Here is a 16,399-nt window from a genome sequence, read left to right on the forward strand (position 1 = left end):
AGCAGAAAAGAGCGTCTATGGGTATGCGTGTAGAAACATGCACAGAAATGGCATGGAGAGGGCGAGGATGTAAGCAGAGGGTGGGTACACAAGGGGTGTTTCTCATATTTTTATCATTCTCCGTTCAAAATAAGTGTGATAAAATTCCAAGCCTGTAGTGGGTCCGCAGGTATTTGTATTGCTCTGTTTGAAACATTTCATTATAAACATTTTACTTTGAAAAGTATAGAAGGCCAGCATGGTAGCTCATGTCTCAACTCCCGGCACTCAGCGGCTTAGGCAGGAGGAGTACTAAGAGTTCCAGGCCAGCCTGGGCTTCAGAGTGAGACCCTTCTTTAAAAAAAAAAAAAAAAAAAAAATCGAGGCCTGGGATGTCGTTGAATTGGTAGTGGTTGCTTAACATTCACGAAGCTCTGGGTCGGATCCCCAGCAGTTAAATAGGCGGGCGATATGACACATGCCTGTAATCCCAGCATTCAAGAGGTGGACACAGGACATCAGAAGTTCAAGATCATTCTATATAGAGAGTCGAAGGTCAGCATGTAATACAAGACCCTGACACAATAAAATAATCAAATCAAAACAAGGCAGAAGAAAGGAGCCAGGCACTAGAGGCTGACAGCAGCTCCAGACTGACGCCTGTCAACAACACTGGGTGAAAGGCCGTCTAGCCATGGCAGCACAGTCCCAGAGCCTGGGAGGGAAGCAAGGGCCTTAATGACATGTCCATCATCCACAAACTGACTGCACAGGGCTGGAGAAAACCCCGGACTCGAGGAACCTCGCGGGAAGGATCAACGACACGGGTCCCCAGATCCCTCGATGACAAGCACACAGCACCCATGCCCCTAGGTTAACGCCGGAAGCACTGAAAGTTCGCCCCCCCCCCCCCCCCCCCCGGGGCAAAGCTCCGCGGAGGCGTGCCCGACTCCCGCGCTTGCGCAACCATGCTGACCAGGCTCCGCCCCTGAGGCCAGCTGCCCCCGCCCCTTCCGGGGGCTCGCCGCACGCCTGCGCCCTGCGGCGCGCGCTTTGTTGCGAGAACGAGGGGGCGAGGTCTTGAGGAGCCGGTCGGCTGAAGCGCGGCGGGCGGGGCGGAGGATGGAGATGACTGCGTTCTCGACGACGGTTGGGGCTGCGCGCGAGGCGGCGGCGGAGTAGGCGGTGGGGCGTCAGGCATGGCGGGGCGGCCCCTCGGCGCTCCCTAGGCGCCGGAGCCATGGGCGCGCTGAGCAGCCGGGTGCTGCGGCCCGCGGGGCGCGCAGATCAGCCCGAGCCCACGCCCGGTTCTGGGGGCGCGGCCCGCAGGTCAGAAGCAGGCGAGGATGCGGCCCACGGCTTCTGTTACTGTCCGGGCGGCCGCAAGCGCAAGCGCAGCAGCGGCACATTCTGCTACTGCCACCCGGACTCGGAGACAGACGAAGATGAGGACGAGGGCGACGAGCAGCAGCGGCTGCTGAACACGCCGCGCAGGTACGGAGCGCCCGGCCGCCGGTGCCCTTGACGGGAGAGTGCGGGGCGGCCGCGCGGCGAGGATCGGTGTGGGAGCTGAGCGCGTGCCGGGCAGACCTGAGATCAGTGCTGGAGCTGAGCGCGTGCGGGCCAGACCTAGAGTCAGAGCGGGAGCTGGGCGTTTGCAGACAGACCTGGGGTTAGAGCGGGAGCTGAACGTTTGCAGACAGACCTGGGGCCAGAGCGGGAGCTGGACGTTTGCAAACAGACCTGGGGCCAGAGCTGGAGCTGGGCGCGTGCGGAGCAGACCTGGGGCCAGAGCTGGAGCTGAGCGCGTGCGGGGCAGACCTGGGGTCAGAGCGGGAGCTGGACGTTTGCAGACAGACCTGGGGTCAGAGCGGGAGCTGGACGTTTGTAGACAGACCTGGGGTCAGTGCGGCAGCTGGACGTTTGCAGGCAGACCTGGGGTCAGTGCAGGAGTTGGACGCTTGCGGACAGACCTAGGGTCAGTGCGGGAGCTGAAGAGCCTAGGCTTTTTGCACGTTACCCGGAAGCTTCCTGTATGTCAGAGCCTCAACCTGAGACCGAAAGGACTAGCCAGAGCTTCCGCGGACCTTCCCTAGTGGGCCTTTGCTTTCTGAGTGAGTAGCCACAGGAAAACTTACTGTGCATTCAGTAGCCTTCAGTCAGTATAGAGAGGAACATAGTAGTGCCTGGTTGTCCACTTGATGGACCAGTGATTGCACATATGAACATTGGCAATACTGTGCATTCCCCTGAATAAAGAACAAAGTCTTGTCAGAGTCTGCTTGTTGAGGTGGGCTGTGATCTGTGTAGGCTGCCTAAGATTTTTGAGGGGAGAGTTGAAAAAAAACCATTGCTTGTGAAGTAGATGTGACTTACACCAGAATGGTTTTGTTTTGGTTTGGGGTTTTTGGTTTTTGGAGACAGGGTTTCTCCGTGTAGTTTTGGTGCCTGTCCTGGAACTCACTCTGTAGACCAGGCCGGCCTCAAACTCACAGAGATCCACCTGCCTCTGCCTCCGGAGTGCTGGGATTAACAGCATGTGCCACCACCACCTGGCCCACCAGAATGTATTTTCATATAAGGAATCTGCTTGCTTTTTTTTCTCTTTTAAGGTCATTGTTAGAATCACACGGATGTAATTTTTCAATACAAATTTAAAAAGACTGTCTGCTCAGTATTTTGCTACACACTCACTGCATTTTAGTTGACAAAAAAGTATGGGTGCTAGAGATGTGGCTCAGTTGTAGAGCTAACATGTAAATATCACAGGTAAAAACTAGATTACTATAAATATAAACCCTTTCATTAGAGTTTTATGTGTGAATATATTTACAAGATGGATGCACAAAAAATGGAAATATTACTTCCACATCATAGAGTTCCACAGATTTAGCCTAGCAAGGTGGTACAAGCCTGTAATAGGTACACTCTGGTGCCCAAGACAGGAAGATCTTAAGTTGGAGATCAGCCTGGACCAAATAGTGAGTTCAAGTCCTTCCTGGACTATATATAGAGACCCTGGAGAGAAGGAAGAGGAAGGAGGAGCTGGGGCATGTTGGAGAGAGAGAGAGAAGGCGTCAATTTCAAGACCTAAGAATGAGCACAAGTGTAGCACCTGGCTTGCTTTTTTTTTTTATTTTTACAATTTATTTTTGTTTATGTGTGTGTGTGTGTGTGTGTGTGTGTGTGTGTGTGTGTGTGTGTGTGTGTGTGTGTGTATGTGGGTTTGTGCACGTTTCTACAGAGTCCAGAGAGGGTGTTGGATTCCCTGGAGTTACAGGAGTGTTGTGAGCTCCCTAATATGGGTGCTGGGAGTTGTACTTGGATCCTGTGTAAGAGCAGTATGTGCTCTTCACCACTGAGTCACCACTCTAGCCCCACAGTGCCTGTCTTTTGTGTACTCAGTAAGTGTTAGAACTCTTTGATGAACTGACTCTTATGTCATAAGATGTCATCTTCTTTATTTAGCCTTAGTGACTTAGTCACTCCCACCTCCTTTTGGTAATTGTTTGATGTACCTGCTCCATCCTTTCCAACCTGCATCCTACATCCCATCAACCAACCACCCCATCACTTCCCCTCCCATAACCCAGGGCCTTATCTGTTCTAGGTAAGCACTCTACCGAGAAGCTATAGACCCACACCATGTTTTCACTTTTTACATATGCATACATGTACAAATGTGCTTGCATGTGGAGGCCAGAGGTCAACATTGGATCATTCAGTATTGCTCTCCACCTTACCTTTTTCAGACAGGGTCTCTTTACTAAACTGGAAGATTACTGATTGGCTAATCTAGCCAGTCAGCAAGGTCCAAGGATCTGCCTGTTTCTGCCCCTCCGCCTGCCCCATTAGGATTACAGATGCTGGCAATTCCACCTGGTTTTTTTGGCATCCTGGTCCCCATCCCTGCTCACTCCCCATTCAACTCAGGTCTTTGTACTTGAAAAGCACTTTATTATGTGAGTGATTTGCCCGGCCCATTTGTGTATTTATATTTAAGATAGGTAAGTATACAGCATATAGTTAAGTCTTGCTTTTTTAAATCCAATAAGACAGTCTGTGCCCTTTGATTAGTATGTATACCATGTATGTTTAATGTAATTGTTGAAATGTATGACAGAGCCCATTTTTAAAAGGAGAAACAGTAATCTGAACAAGGAAAATATAAATCTTAATAATAAAGAACAGGAAGTAACTATTATGGACAAAGTATAAAGAGATCTTTAAAAAAAAGAAGATACAGGAATAGGCCCAGCATTGTGTCACATACCTATAATCCCAGCACTCAGGAGGCTGGGACAGGAGACTCACAGGTTCAAGAACAGCTTAGGTTATGTTGTGAGACCCTGTTTCAAAAAAGAAAATACATGTCAGACTTTAGAGTGTGTGTATAGTGGGAGATGTCTGACTGAATAGCTGAAGGTGTAAGAAGATGCTTGGATCTGTAATTTTGTTTGCTGGTTCTGATTCCCTTGTCAGGTTCTCTTGTGCTTTCCCACCTCAGCAGAGCTGCTTGTGAAAAGCTTCAGCTTCTATGCCCACCCCTCAGCTACACCTTTTGCTAACTGCCCTCTTTTTCATGAACAAAGCTGTTAAAATTCACACTGTTCTGCAGCAGATTCTCTGCATCTTGTCCACAGGTTGTCTGTAAAAAATGGAAATCTAGTGAATAATGTGTAATTATAACTGTAAAGGTCAGTCAGTGATGTTAGGCTATGGACAAAGCTTACAGATCACACTTCACAGGCCTAATGCCAGAGGGAAGCATTTGCTAACCTCATGGATAGACTGAATCTTTCACCTTTTGGAACAAAGTGTCACTTATCTGAGGCTAGCCCAGAGGCTAGCCTCAAACTCAATATAGTAGTGCTCAGATTGAACCCAGGACTTCATAGATGCTAGGCAAGCACTCTGTCAGATGGGCTACATCTTTAGTCCCTGGAACCTTTTCTGACCTCCTGTCAAGTGCTTTAGTTGGGCTGATTCTGTTTGTATTTTATTTACATAAATAGCTACGTTTATTTATGTTTGAGGGAGGCATGTGCTCCATCCAGTACGTGCACAGAGATCAGCAGACAACTTGAGGGAGTCAGTTTTCTCCTTGCACCATGTGGATTTAAGGGTTTGAACTTGCGTCTTCAGGTGTGGTGGGCAAGGCCTTTACCTGCTGAGCCATCTCACCCCGCCCCAGCCCTTCAGTGTCTCACTGTGTAGCTCTGGCTGGCCTGGAAGTCACAACGATCTTTCCACCTCTGATCCACCTCCCTGGTACTGGGGTTGAAGTCAGTGCCACCATGCCTGACCTGGCCCCCTTTTTAAAAGGGGTTTATTGTCCTAGAGTTTCTAGCTACCTTTTTTACCGCCAATGATAAAATAATACTCTTTCATCATGTCTTGAGATTTTCTCAATCTTTTGAGGTAGCCTTGCATAGAACCCATCTTTGAACCCTAGACCTCCTACAGGGTCCCATCCTTTTACTCCAGTTTGGGCCTGCCTGCTTCTAATTATTATAACTGGGACTTTGACCTCCATCTCTATGAATGGACTGTGGTTTTCAGTAGCTTCTCCCCTTTTCTTTCTCATTTCAGTGAACTACATCTTCAAGTATTTTCTCATGAAAGAGTGGAGAAAGGTGATCATTTTTGCTTAGATAATATAAACTTAGTCTTGGTTTCTTTTTCCTTTGACTGATTATGGTACTTTATATGACTTCCCATATCTTTAAACATCTCTTTTTTATAGTTTTTATTTTTGAAATTAAAATTGAATTACGTCGTTTTCCTCATTCCTTTTAACCTTTTCCCTGTACCCACCCCATCCCTGCTCTCTCTCAAATCCATGGTCTCTATTCCCTCTAAATATATAATACAACCTGTTTAGTCTGTGTAATGTTGCTTGTACGAATGTGATTTGGGGCTGACCACTTGGTACTGGATAATCAGGTCAAGGGCCCTTCCTTGGGTCAAACGATTTCTCCAGCTCTCAGCATTCCCTTGTTGCCTGGAGTTCTTCATCTAGAGCTGAGGCCCAGTGACATTTCCTCTTCCAGGTTAGTGTGTCTGTTGGTACATCCTTTTCAGGTCTTGTTTAGACAGCTATGTTGGTGAGGCAAACTTCCTGTTCCTCTGGTTCTTACAATTTTTCTTCCCCCTCTTCCTCTATATTCCTTGAACCTTAAGTGCCCAAGTTGTATTGTAGATAAACATCTACTTTTTAAAAAAAAATTTTGTATTTTTACTCGGTGTGCATGTACATGTGTGTACACATCCCATGTAGAGGTCAGAGAATGGGAAATTGATTCTCCCATTCCACCATGAAGGTTCCATGCATCAATCACACTTGAGCCCTTAGTCTTGGCAACAGGTATCTTTATTCACTCAGCCACCTTTATCCAATGATGATGATACTGGTTTTCTTTTTTTTTGGTTTTTCGAGACAGGGTTTCTCTGTGTAGCTTTGCACCTCTCCTGGAACTCACTTGGTAGCCCAGGCTGGCCTCGAACTCACAGAGATGCGCCTGGCTCTGCCTCCCGAGTGCTGGGATTAAAGGCGTGCGCCACCACCGCCCGGCGATACTGGTTTTCTAACCTAAGCATGAATGGAGATTTTGACCCGGGTCCAATTCTGTTTTCTTTTTAGGTGACCATATGTGTTTGTCCTCTGAACTTTTGAAAGTCTTTTTCTTTGGTATTTTAGAACATAATGAATGCCTCTTATTATGAGTCTTTGGACAGCTTGGTAGTTGGTGAATCCTGACAATCCAGAGACTCAAATGCATGTATTTAAATATCTCCTTCTTGTTCTGAGTAATCCTTTGCTACTGCACCCCATTATCATTTTATAAGCATAGTCATTTGAGAATTCCAAGCATATATATGAATATGCATTTTTGAAAATTCCTGCTTCCTTGTGTTGTGAGTTTCCCTTGGGACTCTGGCTCTCTTTCCCTTAACTTTTTTTTTTTTTTTTTGGTTTTTCGAGACAGGGTTTCTCTGTGTAGCTTTGCGCCTTTCCTGGGACTCACGTGGTAGCCCAGGCTGGCCTCGAACTCACAGAGATCCGCCTGGCTCTGCCTCCCGAGTGCTGGGATTAAAGGCGTGCGCCACCACCGCTCGGCTTCCCTTAACTTTTGTTTAGTGGTATTTCTAGTTAGTTTCAGCTATCGACTTGACAGCCCAGTGGTATGTGAGGGAGTCTGAATTGGAACACGTCTTGAAGCATGTGGGCATTTTCTTGATTGCTAATTGATATCGAAAAGCTATTCTTAGTTGTCAACTCGACTCCATCTGGAATTAACTAAAACTCAAGAGGCTGGGTACACCTGTGAGGGATTTTTTTCTTAATTAAATCATTTGAAGTGGGAACACCACTTTTAATCTTGATTTTAATCTTGATCTTTTGAGTCTAGAAGATACACTTTTAATCCACATCTTTTGAGGTAGGAAGAAACACCTTTAATCTAGGCCACACTTTCTGGGCAGCCTCATGAACTGAACTACTGGGTTTTTGGACTTTCTGTTGGTAGACTAGCTGGAGCACAGCCTGTAAACTATTCTAATAAATCCCCTTTATAAATGTGTGTGTGTGTGTGTGTGTGTGTGTGTGTGTGTGTGTGTGTGTGTGTGTGTTTTCTAGAGAACCTGACTAATGCAATGCTGATTCCAGACACAGGGTGAGACAGTAACTTTCTCTTGCTTTGTTTCATGACGATCTCATTCAGACTTGCTCTTTAGCCAAGACTGACCTTGAACTCTTGATCTTCCTGTCTTAGGAGCACTGAGGTTATGGGTGTGCACCGTGGTGCCCAGTGTCTTCTCCTGTTGCTGTGATAAAACACCCTGAAAAAACCGTTTGGGAAAGAAGTGGTTTATTTTAGCTCACAATTCCAGTTTACAGTCCATCATTGCAGGGAAATCAAGGCAGGAACTGGAAGCAGCTGGCACATTGTATGTGATCAAGAACAGAGAACAATGAATTAACACATGTGTACTCTGCTTCCTTCATATTTACACAGTTTAGAAACCTTTTTAGAGAATGGTATCACCCACAATGGGTGGGTCTTCCCACCTTAGTTAACATAATCAAGATAACCCAGAGATAAACCCACAGTCCAACCCAATTCAGACAATAAGTCTCTCCTTGAGATTTTATTCTTAGGTGAACCTAGATTGTGTCAAGTTAACAATTAAAACTATCACACCCAGCAATTATTTTTGTTTCTAGAAAGAGATTTTAAAAGGGTTTGTTGTTGTTGTTTTTATTTTTATGTGTGCACACACACGAATCATGTGCATGCAGTAGTACCTTCAGAGGCCAGAAGAGGTCACCAGATCCCCTGGGACCTGGAGTTACAGACTATTGTGAACAGCCATGTAGATGCTGGAAATCAAACCAAGGTCCTCTGGAAGAGAATCCAGTGTTCTTAACCACCAAGCCATCTGTCCATCCCCAGAGATTTTAAAAAGTTTAACTACTAGAAAAGCTATCAGAAGTCATCAGAAACTTTAAGATAGGTTAGCCTGGGCTGCAGATGCCCAGCGGTTAAGAACTCTTGTTTCACTCTCACAAGAACTGCAGTTCATGTATGAACCCAGCACCCATGCACCAAACCAGGTGTGCTGTGCACGCCTGTAACTTCATCTCTGGGGCAAGGCAGGGAGGGAGACAGGGACTGGAGGATCGAGGGGGATTTCTGTTTTCCAGCTTACCAGAATACATAAGCTCCAGGTTCAGGGAGAGACCCTGTCTTAAAAAGGAACAGGTGGAGCCGGGCAATGTCGGCCCATGCCTTTAATCCCAGCACTTGGGAGGCAGAGGCCGCTGGATCTCTGAGTATGAGGCCAGCCTGATCTGCAGAATGAGTTCAGGACAGCAGGGCTATACAGGGAAACCCTGTCTCAAAAAACAAACAACAAAAAAGCCGGTAGAGAATAATAAAGGAGGCCTTCCACTGCCTTCTTGTGACCTCTTCATGCACAAGCATGTGCACCTACACTTGTGAATGCATGTATACAGATGTATAGACACATAAGTAAATAAATGACATCTTTAAAATTACGTATTTTAAAATTAGATCATCCCCTGCTGGCCACCATTCTCTTACTTACATCTGGAGGAGAGTTTGCAAACTTTCTTTCTTTCTTTTTTCTTTTTCTTTTTTTTTTTAAGTCAGGGTTTCCATGTAGTCTAGGCTGGCCTCGAACTTGCTATTAGCAAAATAGGGCCTTGAACTCCAGGTTGTCCTTCCTATACCTCCTCAGTGCTGGGCGCATAGACTTGCCCCATTATACCTGGTCTATCCAGTGGTGAGGATTAAACCCAAGGGCCTTGTGCATGCTATGCAAGCACTCTACCAACTGAGCCATGTCCTCAACTCCGTGGTTGCCAAGCTTTTAAAATTCAGTTATTTTACTAAAGTAAGTCTGATGCAGAAGTCTAATATATTTGCAGATATAATAGATAATAGGTGGTGAATAGGTGGTGCTTTGGGGGGGTGAGGTTACAGAGTGTCCATGTTTCTTAGCTCTGCCCTTAATAGTGACCTGTAATATACTTATCCTTTGAGCATAGTTTTGAAAAGCTTTGATCTAGGGTTGCTAATCATTTGTCTAGTGGGGAAAAACAATGAGTTTAAAATTAGTTTTAACTAGTTTAGTTTGAAATAAGCTTGAACGTAATTTTTTTTTTCTTTTTTTGTGTTGCTGAGGATTGAGCTAGGGCCTTAGGCATTCAAGGCAAGCACTCTGCCAACTGGATTATAGTTGAGTAATAGTTTGCTGCAGCAGTATTGAATCTTCCATAGCACTGGTTTCTTTGTTTTGCTTTGTTTTCAAGACAAAGTTTCTCTGTGTAGCCTTTGCTATCCTGGAACTCACTCTGTAGACCAAGCTGGCCTTGAACTCACAGAGATCCGCCTGCCTCTGCCTCCCAAGTGCTGGGATTAAAGGTGTGTGCCACCACCATCCATCTCATAGCGCTGGTTTCCAAATAAAGAAATAAGTAAAGTGTGATTGCTGATGTGCCTTTGTTTATTGAGCAAATAACTTAAATTGATTTAGAACCAACAACTTGTAAAGGGTGGCTAGAGATATCACCCTCCTGCCTCACCCATCTGCTGTTAGTAAGAGCACCCAGTGTAGCCTCCTCATTCACACAGTGGGTAAGTTGGATCTTACAGAAACAGGACAAAAGGAGACTTAACTGTGTATGAAGATCAGTGAAATGTTGCATGTTTTAATGTGTTGGCATTGGACAGGGCCTAGTGATGCTAGTGCTCTCCCACTAAGCTGTTTGCTTATATAATTTTGTGTTTTCTTAACAGGAAAAAATTAAAGAGCACATCTAAGTACATCTATCAAACGTTATTTTTGAATGGTGAGAACAGTGACATTAAGATCTGTGCTCTAGGTGAAGAGTGGAGCTTGCACAAAATCTATTTATGTCAAGTGAGTATTTCACTGGTGTTTTAGGCATTGGGGAGCTGCTTAGAGAAGTTTGGGGTCTCTGGAGTATGTTTTGCTGTTTGGATGGATTTCATAGTGCACTCTCACCTAGTGAAGCATCTGCTGGAAAGAAAGATGGTGGGCCCTGCAAGTGAAAGCTGGCTTCAGCCTGCAAACCAGGTTTTGAAATTCTTGGTCATACTACCCACTGTTATGTAGGCTGGAGTTTCTGTCCCACAAGTGCTCCCATTATAAATGCTCAGCCAATAGTTCAGGCTTGTTACTAGCTAACTCTTACATTTTAAATTAACTCATTTCTGTTAATATATATGCTGCCACATGGCTCGTGGCTTTATCTCTCCAGTATGTCTTGTTTACTCTCTGGCTAGTGACTCCTCTCTCTCTCCGCCCTTCTTCATCCTAGCACACTTAGTTTGGTTGTCCCACCTAAACTTCCTTCCTGACTACCAGCCAGTCACCCTTTTATTAAACCAATTTGAATGACAAATCTTTACAGTATTCAAAAGGATTATTCCACAGCATTTCCCCCTTTTTGTCTAATTAAAAAAAAGAAGGTTTTGAGCACCATTTGTAGGTGGACTTTTATTTCCAGGCTACCAGTTTCCAAATAACAAACACAGAGACTTATTATTAATTGTAAATACTCGGCCAATAGCTAAGGCTTGTTACTAGATAATTCTTACATTTTAAATTAACCCATTTCTATTAGTTTTATGCTGCCACATGGCTCATGGCTTTACCTGTCCTCCAGCATATCTTGCTCCCTCTGCATCCCGTGGCCACTCTTCTGATTCCACACTTCTTCTTCTTCCCAAAATTCTCCTAGTCTGGCTCTCCCACCCAATCTCTCCTGCCCAGCTATAGGCCAGTCAGTTCTTTACTAACCAATGAGAACAATACATATTTAAAGTGTACAAAAGGATTATTCCTCACTCTGTTGCCTCTTAGTTGTCAAGAAGTTTGTTTTAGTGCCTTTGCTGAAAAATGGAAGAATTTAGGAGAAAATCTGTAATGTTCAGGTTAAGGTTATTAAATTTCTTTTATAACGAATTGAATATGTTTCTCTGAAATACTGTTCTTTGTAGAAAGTGAATGAGAAGTTTATGCTTACTCCCTTTCCTAGAAAACCCAGTGGAGTTAAAGACAAGACCTGTGAGTGGTAATGTCATTTGGCTGATGTACCTGTTTGACTTTTGTGCTAAAAGTTTTTCTGTCTCTATTTTCCCCTTCAAAATGGCTCAGAATTTTCAAAATAGAACACAACATGGTGCTAAGAGCTCAGACAGTTTTTTCTCTTTAAAATATTTATTCTTCTTTTGTGTGTGTCTGCACATGCTTGTCATGGTGGGTGTATGTGTCAGAGGACAACTTGTGGGAGTTGATCCTCTCCTTCTACCAGTCCTGGGAATTGAACTCAAGTTGTTAGTCTTGGCAACAAGTGCATTTAACCTCTGAGCCATCTCCCCAGGCCCCTCAGACATTTTATTTCACTTATCTTTCATCCAATCAGTGTACTAGACCTTGTGGGCTCTTACCCATGGATTTAGTGTTCCCTTCATTGTCGGAGAATAAGGGACTCAATGGCAGTAGAGCTAGAATTTTCCAGCGAAGATGTTCCTTCCACATTTAATTAGATTTCTTTTAAAAACTTGTTTTATCTCTGTCATTTAAAATATACGTATTTATATATGGATCTGTGTGTGGGTTTGTGCAGTTGAGTACAGTGCCTGTGAAGCCCAGTAGAGGGTGTCAGATCCCCAATAGTGAATTGCCTTATGTGGGTACAAGGAACTGAACTCAGCTCCTGAAAAAGGGCAGCAAGTTCTCATAACTGCTTAGCCATCTCTCCAGTCCCTCCTCCCACATTTAAATCACAACTTTTTTTGTTTTTGCTTTTGAGACAGGGTCTCTCTGTGTAGCCCTGGCTGTCCTGGATCTCGATCTATAGAACAGGCTGGCCTGGAACTCACAGAGACTTGCCTGCCTCTGCCTCCCGAGTGCTGGGAATAAAGGCGTGTGCTGCCACTGCCACCTGACTTTAATCAAAGCTTTTAAAAATTATTTTTGAACAAGTTTACTTTGATTTGAAGAATATGGTCCAGAAATTTTTAAGAAAGGAAGGAAAGATGAAATCCTTTATATCCCAAAGACTATAATCAGGGTATATCAGAATACCAATCTTTACTGTATCTGTCTTTTGAATCCCTAAAAGAAAAAGCAGTCTCTTACTGACTTAAAGGTAAGGTGGCCTCTGTGAAACCTGATTAGTTATCATCTAAGTCTCATGATCCATGCCAGCATCTTCAGACAGAAACCGTTGTCTGTGTCCTTGTTATGGGCCACCGTGAACAGCTGGTCTTGTGTATCTGCAGGTTTCACAACCTCAGATGTAACAACTCTGTGTTATAAATATTTGGAAAAAAAGACAGTTGCATCTGTACTGAACATATAAAGCTTTTGTCACCCCTAAAAAACTGTGTAATTATTACATAACATTTACATTGCATTAGGCACAAGTGACCTGCAGGGGACTTAGAGTGTGAAAGCCTATGCACTTCAGCATCTCATTTAGTGTTGATTGTGTCCTGGAGCCACAAGTGCAAACAGATAATCCTAAATGCTGAGGAATGTTATATTTCCTTCTATTTTAATTATTTATAATTTTTGACGTGCAGTGGAACTTTTAATTAGTAAATGTTTGATCTGTTCTAAAGTACTACAGTGCTAATTATGAGGAATGGATATGGTAGGCAATGATAGACTTTACCTATTGTTGGAATTCAGAAGCCATTGTGGTCACATAAAACTAAATTGTGGGTCTTGGATTTCTTTGGGGTGCATCCTTTCTGGTCCGATCTGGGAGTACTCTAGATCCCTGATTGCTGAGGGACCACAGAAAGAAGGTAGTAGTCTGAAGAGGACTTGTTTCTTGAGCTCTCCTGAGTGCAGAATCACACACCAGTGTGCATGCTGTTGCTTGTGAGAAATGCTGCAGTGTGTACTCCCAGGAGCTGCTGTGACTGGTGAGAAGTTGACCAGGTGCCACAGTGATGCGGGTCGGGTCGGGACTCTGATAGTAGTTAAGAATCTGGTTTAGTTTTGCAACAGTATCAAATTTAACATGTAGTTCACTCTAACGTGTAATGACCGTATTTTAATTTGTTTCCTCCTGTAGATGTTTTGATGCTCTTTTTCTCCTGAAATGGTATGTTAGATTAGTTTTGATTAGGTAGTTGCTTGGAATTAGAAATGAGAAAAATATTTCGAAGATAAAGTACTAGCTAATCATTGACTTTTTTTTTTACAGTCTGGCTACTTTTCTAGTATGTTCAGTGGTTCTTGGAAAGAATCCAGCATGAATATTATTGAATTGGAGATTCCTGACCAGAACATTGATATAGAAGGTATGACCTCCATAATTATTAGTGTATAAAAATCTTAAAAACAGAACCTTACTATTCTTTTGATGAAAAATATCCTAGCCTTATAGGCTCGGGAAAAGTTGTGTTATATACAGGAAGGTGAAGATTTCCTATTAATTTACTCCATAGCTTATCTCTTCTGTTCTTCCTGTCTCTGTTTGTCACAGGAGTCTAATCAATCTACTTATGTGTCTGTGGATATGAGGGATGTGGGAAGAAGGATAGAAAGTATGACTACTTTTTTAAAGAATGTATTGAGGGTTGGCAATATAGTTGAGTGTTAAGAGTACTTTCCTACCCTGTACTAGGTTTGATCTCTTAACAGCAAGAAATAAAAATAAATGATGTGTGAAGATCTTTTGTGGAGCAATAAGCATATGAAGCATGTAGCAGGCTGGGTCAGAGCTCAGAGGACCTGTGGCTGAGGAAACAAGGCTGGGGAGAGGATACCGGGTTGTGGAACCAGCTCCATGAGCCTCCATAGACCGCTCTCTCCGGTTCCTATCCTGCTTCTCCTTCTGCTCGTCTCATTGCATAGGCCGAGTGGAAAGACCCAGGGCCTGCTCCATTCGCAAAGAAACTTGAGGTTCACACAGCAAACCGAAGAGCATCCAAGAGAGTGCCATTGGAGGAGGAGCAGTCTTGGATAGCTTTGAGGAGCTGGGCATGAGTGGGCACAGACAAGGCCAGGAGTTTAAACTCACACCTTAGTGGCCTGGTGCCACAGGTATATAATCCTGGTACTGAGGAGGCTGAGGCAGGAGGATTGCTGTGAATTGGAGACCAGCCTGAGCTACATAGTGAGTGAGTTCCTTACCTACTCCCCTAAAGAAAATACTGTCATAGAGTGATGGGCTGTGTACCAACACTTAGTGATTGATCTACTCATCAGTTCTGGCACACCCATCTTCCAGGAGGCCTTCATTCTCACTACTGACTGTGTTAAGATTAGACAGAGAAGAATGTGGCAGGAGCGGGCGGAATCCCCTGCAGCAAGCACGTTATGTATTAATACCACCAATAGCGATGGCTGCCGTCTAATCTGTGCTGCGTCTCTAGGTTCAGACTAATGTCCTTGCTGCTTGTGCAGGGCGTGCCGCACCCCTGCAGGGAGCGTTTCATCATGTGTGTGCACTTTGCTTTCAGCACTGCAGGTTGCATTTGGATCACTGTATCGAGATGACGTCTTAATCAAACCCAGCCGTGTCGTCGCCATTTTGGCTGCAGCTTGCATGCTGCAGTTGGTGAGTATGCCACCACTCAGCAGTGTCACAGTGCCTTGTATATCTCTGCACACCTCTAAAACAGAAGTGAAATTCTGCTTCTGCAGTTCTTAAAACAAACTGTGTAAACATGCCATTTGTTAGAAATTGTTGAAAATGCTTGACTAAAAGCCGTTAGTTCAATTGAGGGGCTTTGATCCCTGTGTGAAGTGGATGGGAGCTATTTCTGGGTAGCTTCCTTGGTGAGTTGCTATTTGGGAACGTTCGCTTGCCCACGTTCCTCTGCAGACTTCTGTCCATCAGTGACATGACTGCTGAGCAGATGGTTTATGATCAGTAATTTAGTTCATTGGGTCAAAGAAGCATTGAGTCTGTTATTTAAGCTCCTGATTGTGATACCATCCTATGTAAATGATGTGTGTCATTCAGTGACTGTATGTTGAGTATACTGTGCAGTGTGGGACTTGGTGAAGGGGGCCAAAGAGGATGTAGTTCCTAAACATGGACAATCTGTGTGTGCCTTCAAGGAGCTCACAGTACAGTGAGGGTCAGGTGAGAGGTGGATACATAGCCAAAAGGTCCAAACAGTTACCGGGTTAAAAGTAGAACATAAGCACCTCGTGGGGTCTAATGAACTTGTAAAGACAGGAAGGGCCAGTTCAGCCTAGACCCTCACAGGACACTGTATTTTAGATTGAGTTTGAAGTGTCTTACCTTTCATGTGTGAAAAGAGGGGCAAAACAGCATTTTGGACCAGGAACAGAAAGACCGAAAGTCGGAGAAAATGGAGGATTAGAGAATTAAAGAGACTGAGTTCCCAGCATCAGTTAAATAGAGTTGGAGGACTGGCAAGACAGCTGAGCCTATAAAGGTGCCTCCACCCAGGCTGAAGATTTGAGTTCATCCCCAGGACACACATGGTGGAAGGAGAGAACTGAGTCCCCCAGCTATCCTTGATCAGTACGTGCATGCTGTGAAGTGTGCTCCCACCATCCATACAGCATAAGTAATAAACATCTAAAATATCCAGGGACGGTAGTGCACATCTTTAATCCAGCACTCAGGAGATAGAAGCAGGCAGATCTCTGAGGTCAAGGTCAACCTGGTCTATACAGTGACTTACAGACATGCCAAAGTTACATGCTAAGATCCTATCTCAAGAAACAAAACAAAAAATAAATAAAATTAAAAAAGATTAGAGAGAAAGGCCAAACCCAGCACATGAGGGTTCCTTTTGTGTGTTGGAAAGTTTAACTTGACCTGCGAGCACCTTTGGAAGATTTTAATCAGGGAAAGACTGTTTCTACT

The 16,399-nt window shown here is 44.4% G+C and overlaps 1 protein-coding gene across 2 annotated transcripts in view; it reads left to right on the forward strand.

Annotated features, from left to right (window-relative positions):
* The first annotated feature begins 1,019 nt into the window (after positions 1-1,019).
* Positions 1,020-16,399, forward strand: part of Gmcl1 (germ cell-less 1, spermatogenesis associated) — a 40,039-nt gene continuing 24,659 nt past the window's right edge. The window contains exons 1-4 of one of the 2 annotated variants that reach the window (XM_052719668.1): positions 1,020-1,473; positions 10,305-10,428; positions 13,754-13,850; positions 15,015-15,112. In XM_052719668.1, coding sequence (XP_052575628.1) covers positions 1,220-1,473; positions 10,305-10,428; positions 13,754-13,850; positions 15,015-15,112 — 573 coding nt within the window. In that variant the 5' untranslated portion in view covers positions 1,020-1,219. The remainder of the gene's footprint in view (positions 1,474-10,304; positions 10,429-13,753; positions 13,851-15,014; positions 15,113-16,399) is intronic. The other variant, XM_052719666.1, reaches the window with a different exon arrangement.

Source organism: Peromyscus californicus, unplaced genomic scaffold, assembly GCF_007827085.1.
Source record: "Peromyscus californicus insignis strain IS unplaced genomic scaffold, ASM782708v3 Scaffold_6__1_contigs__length_162567912, whole genome shotgun sequence".
Lineage (NCBI taxonomy): Eukaryota > Metazoa > Chordata > Mammalia > Rodentia > Cricetidae > Peromyscus > Peromyscus californicus.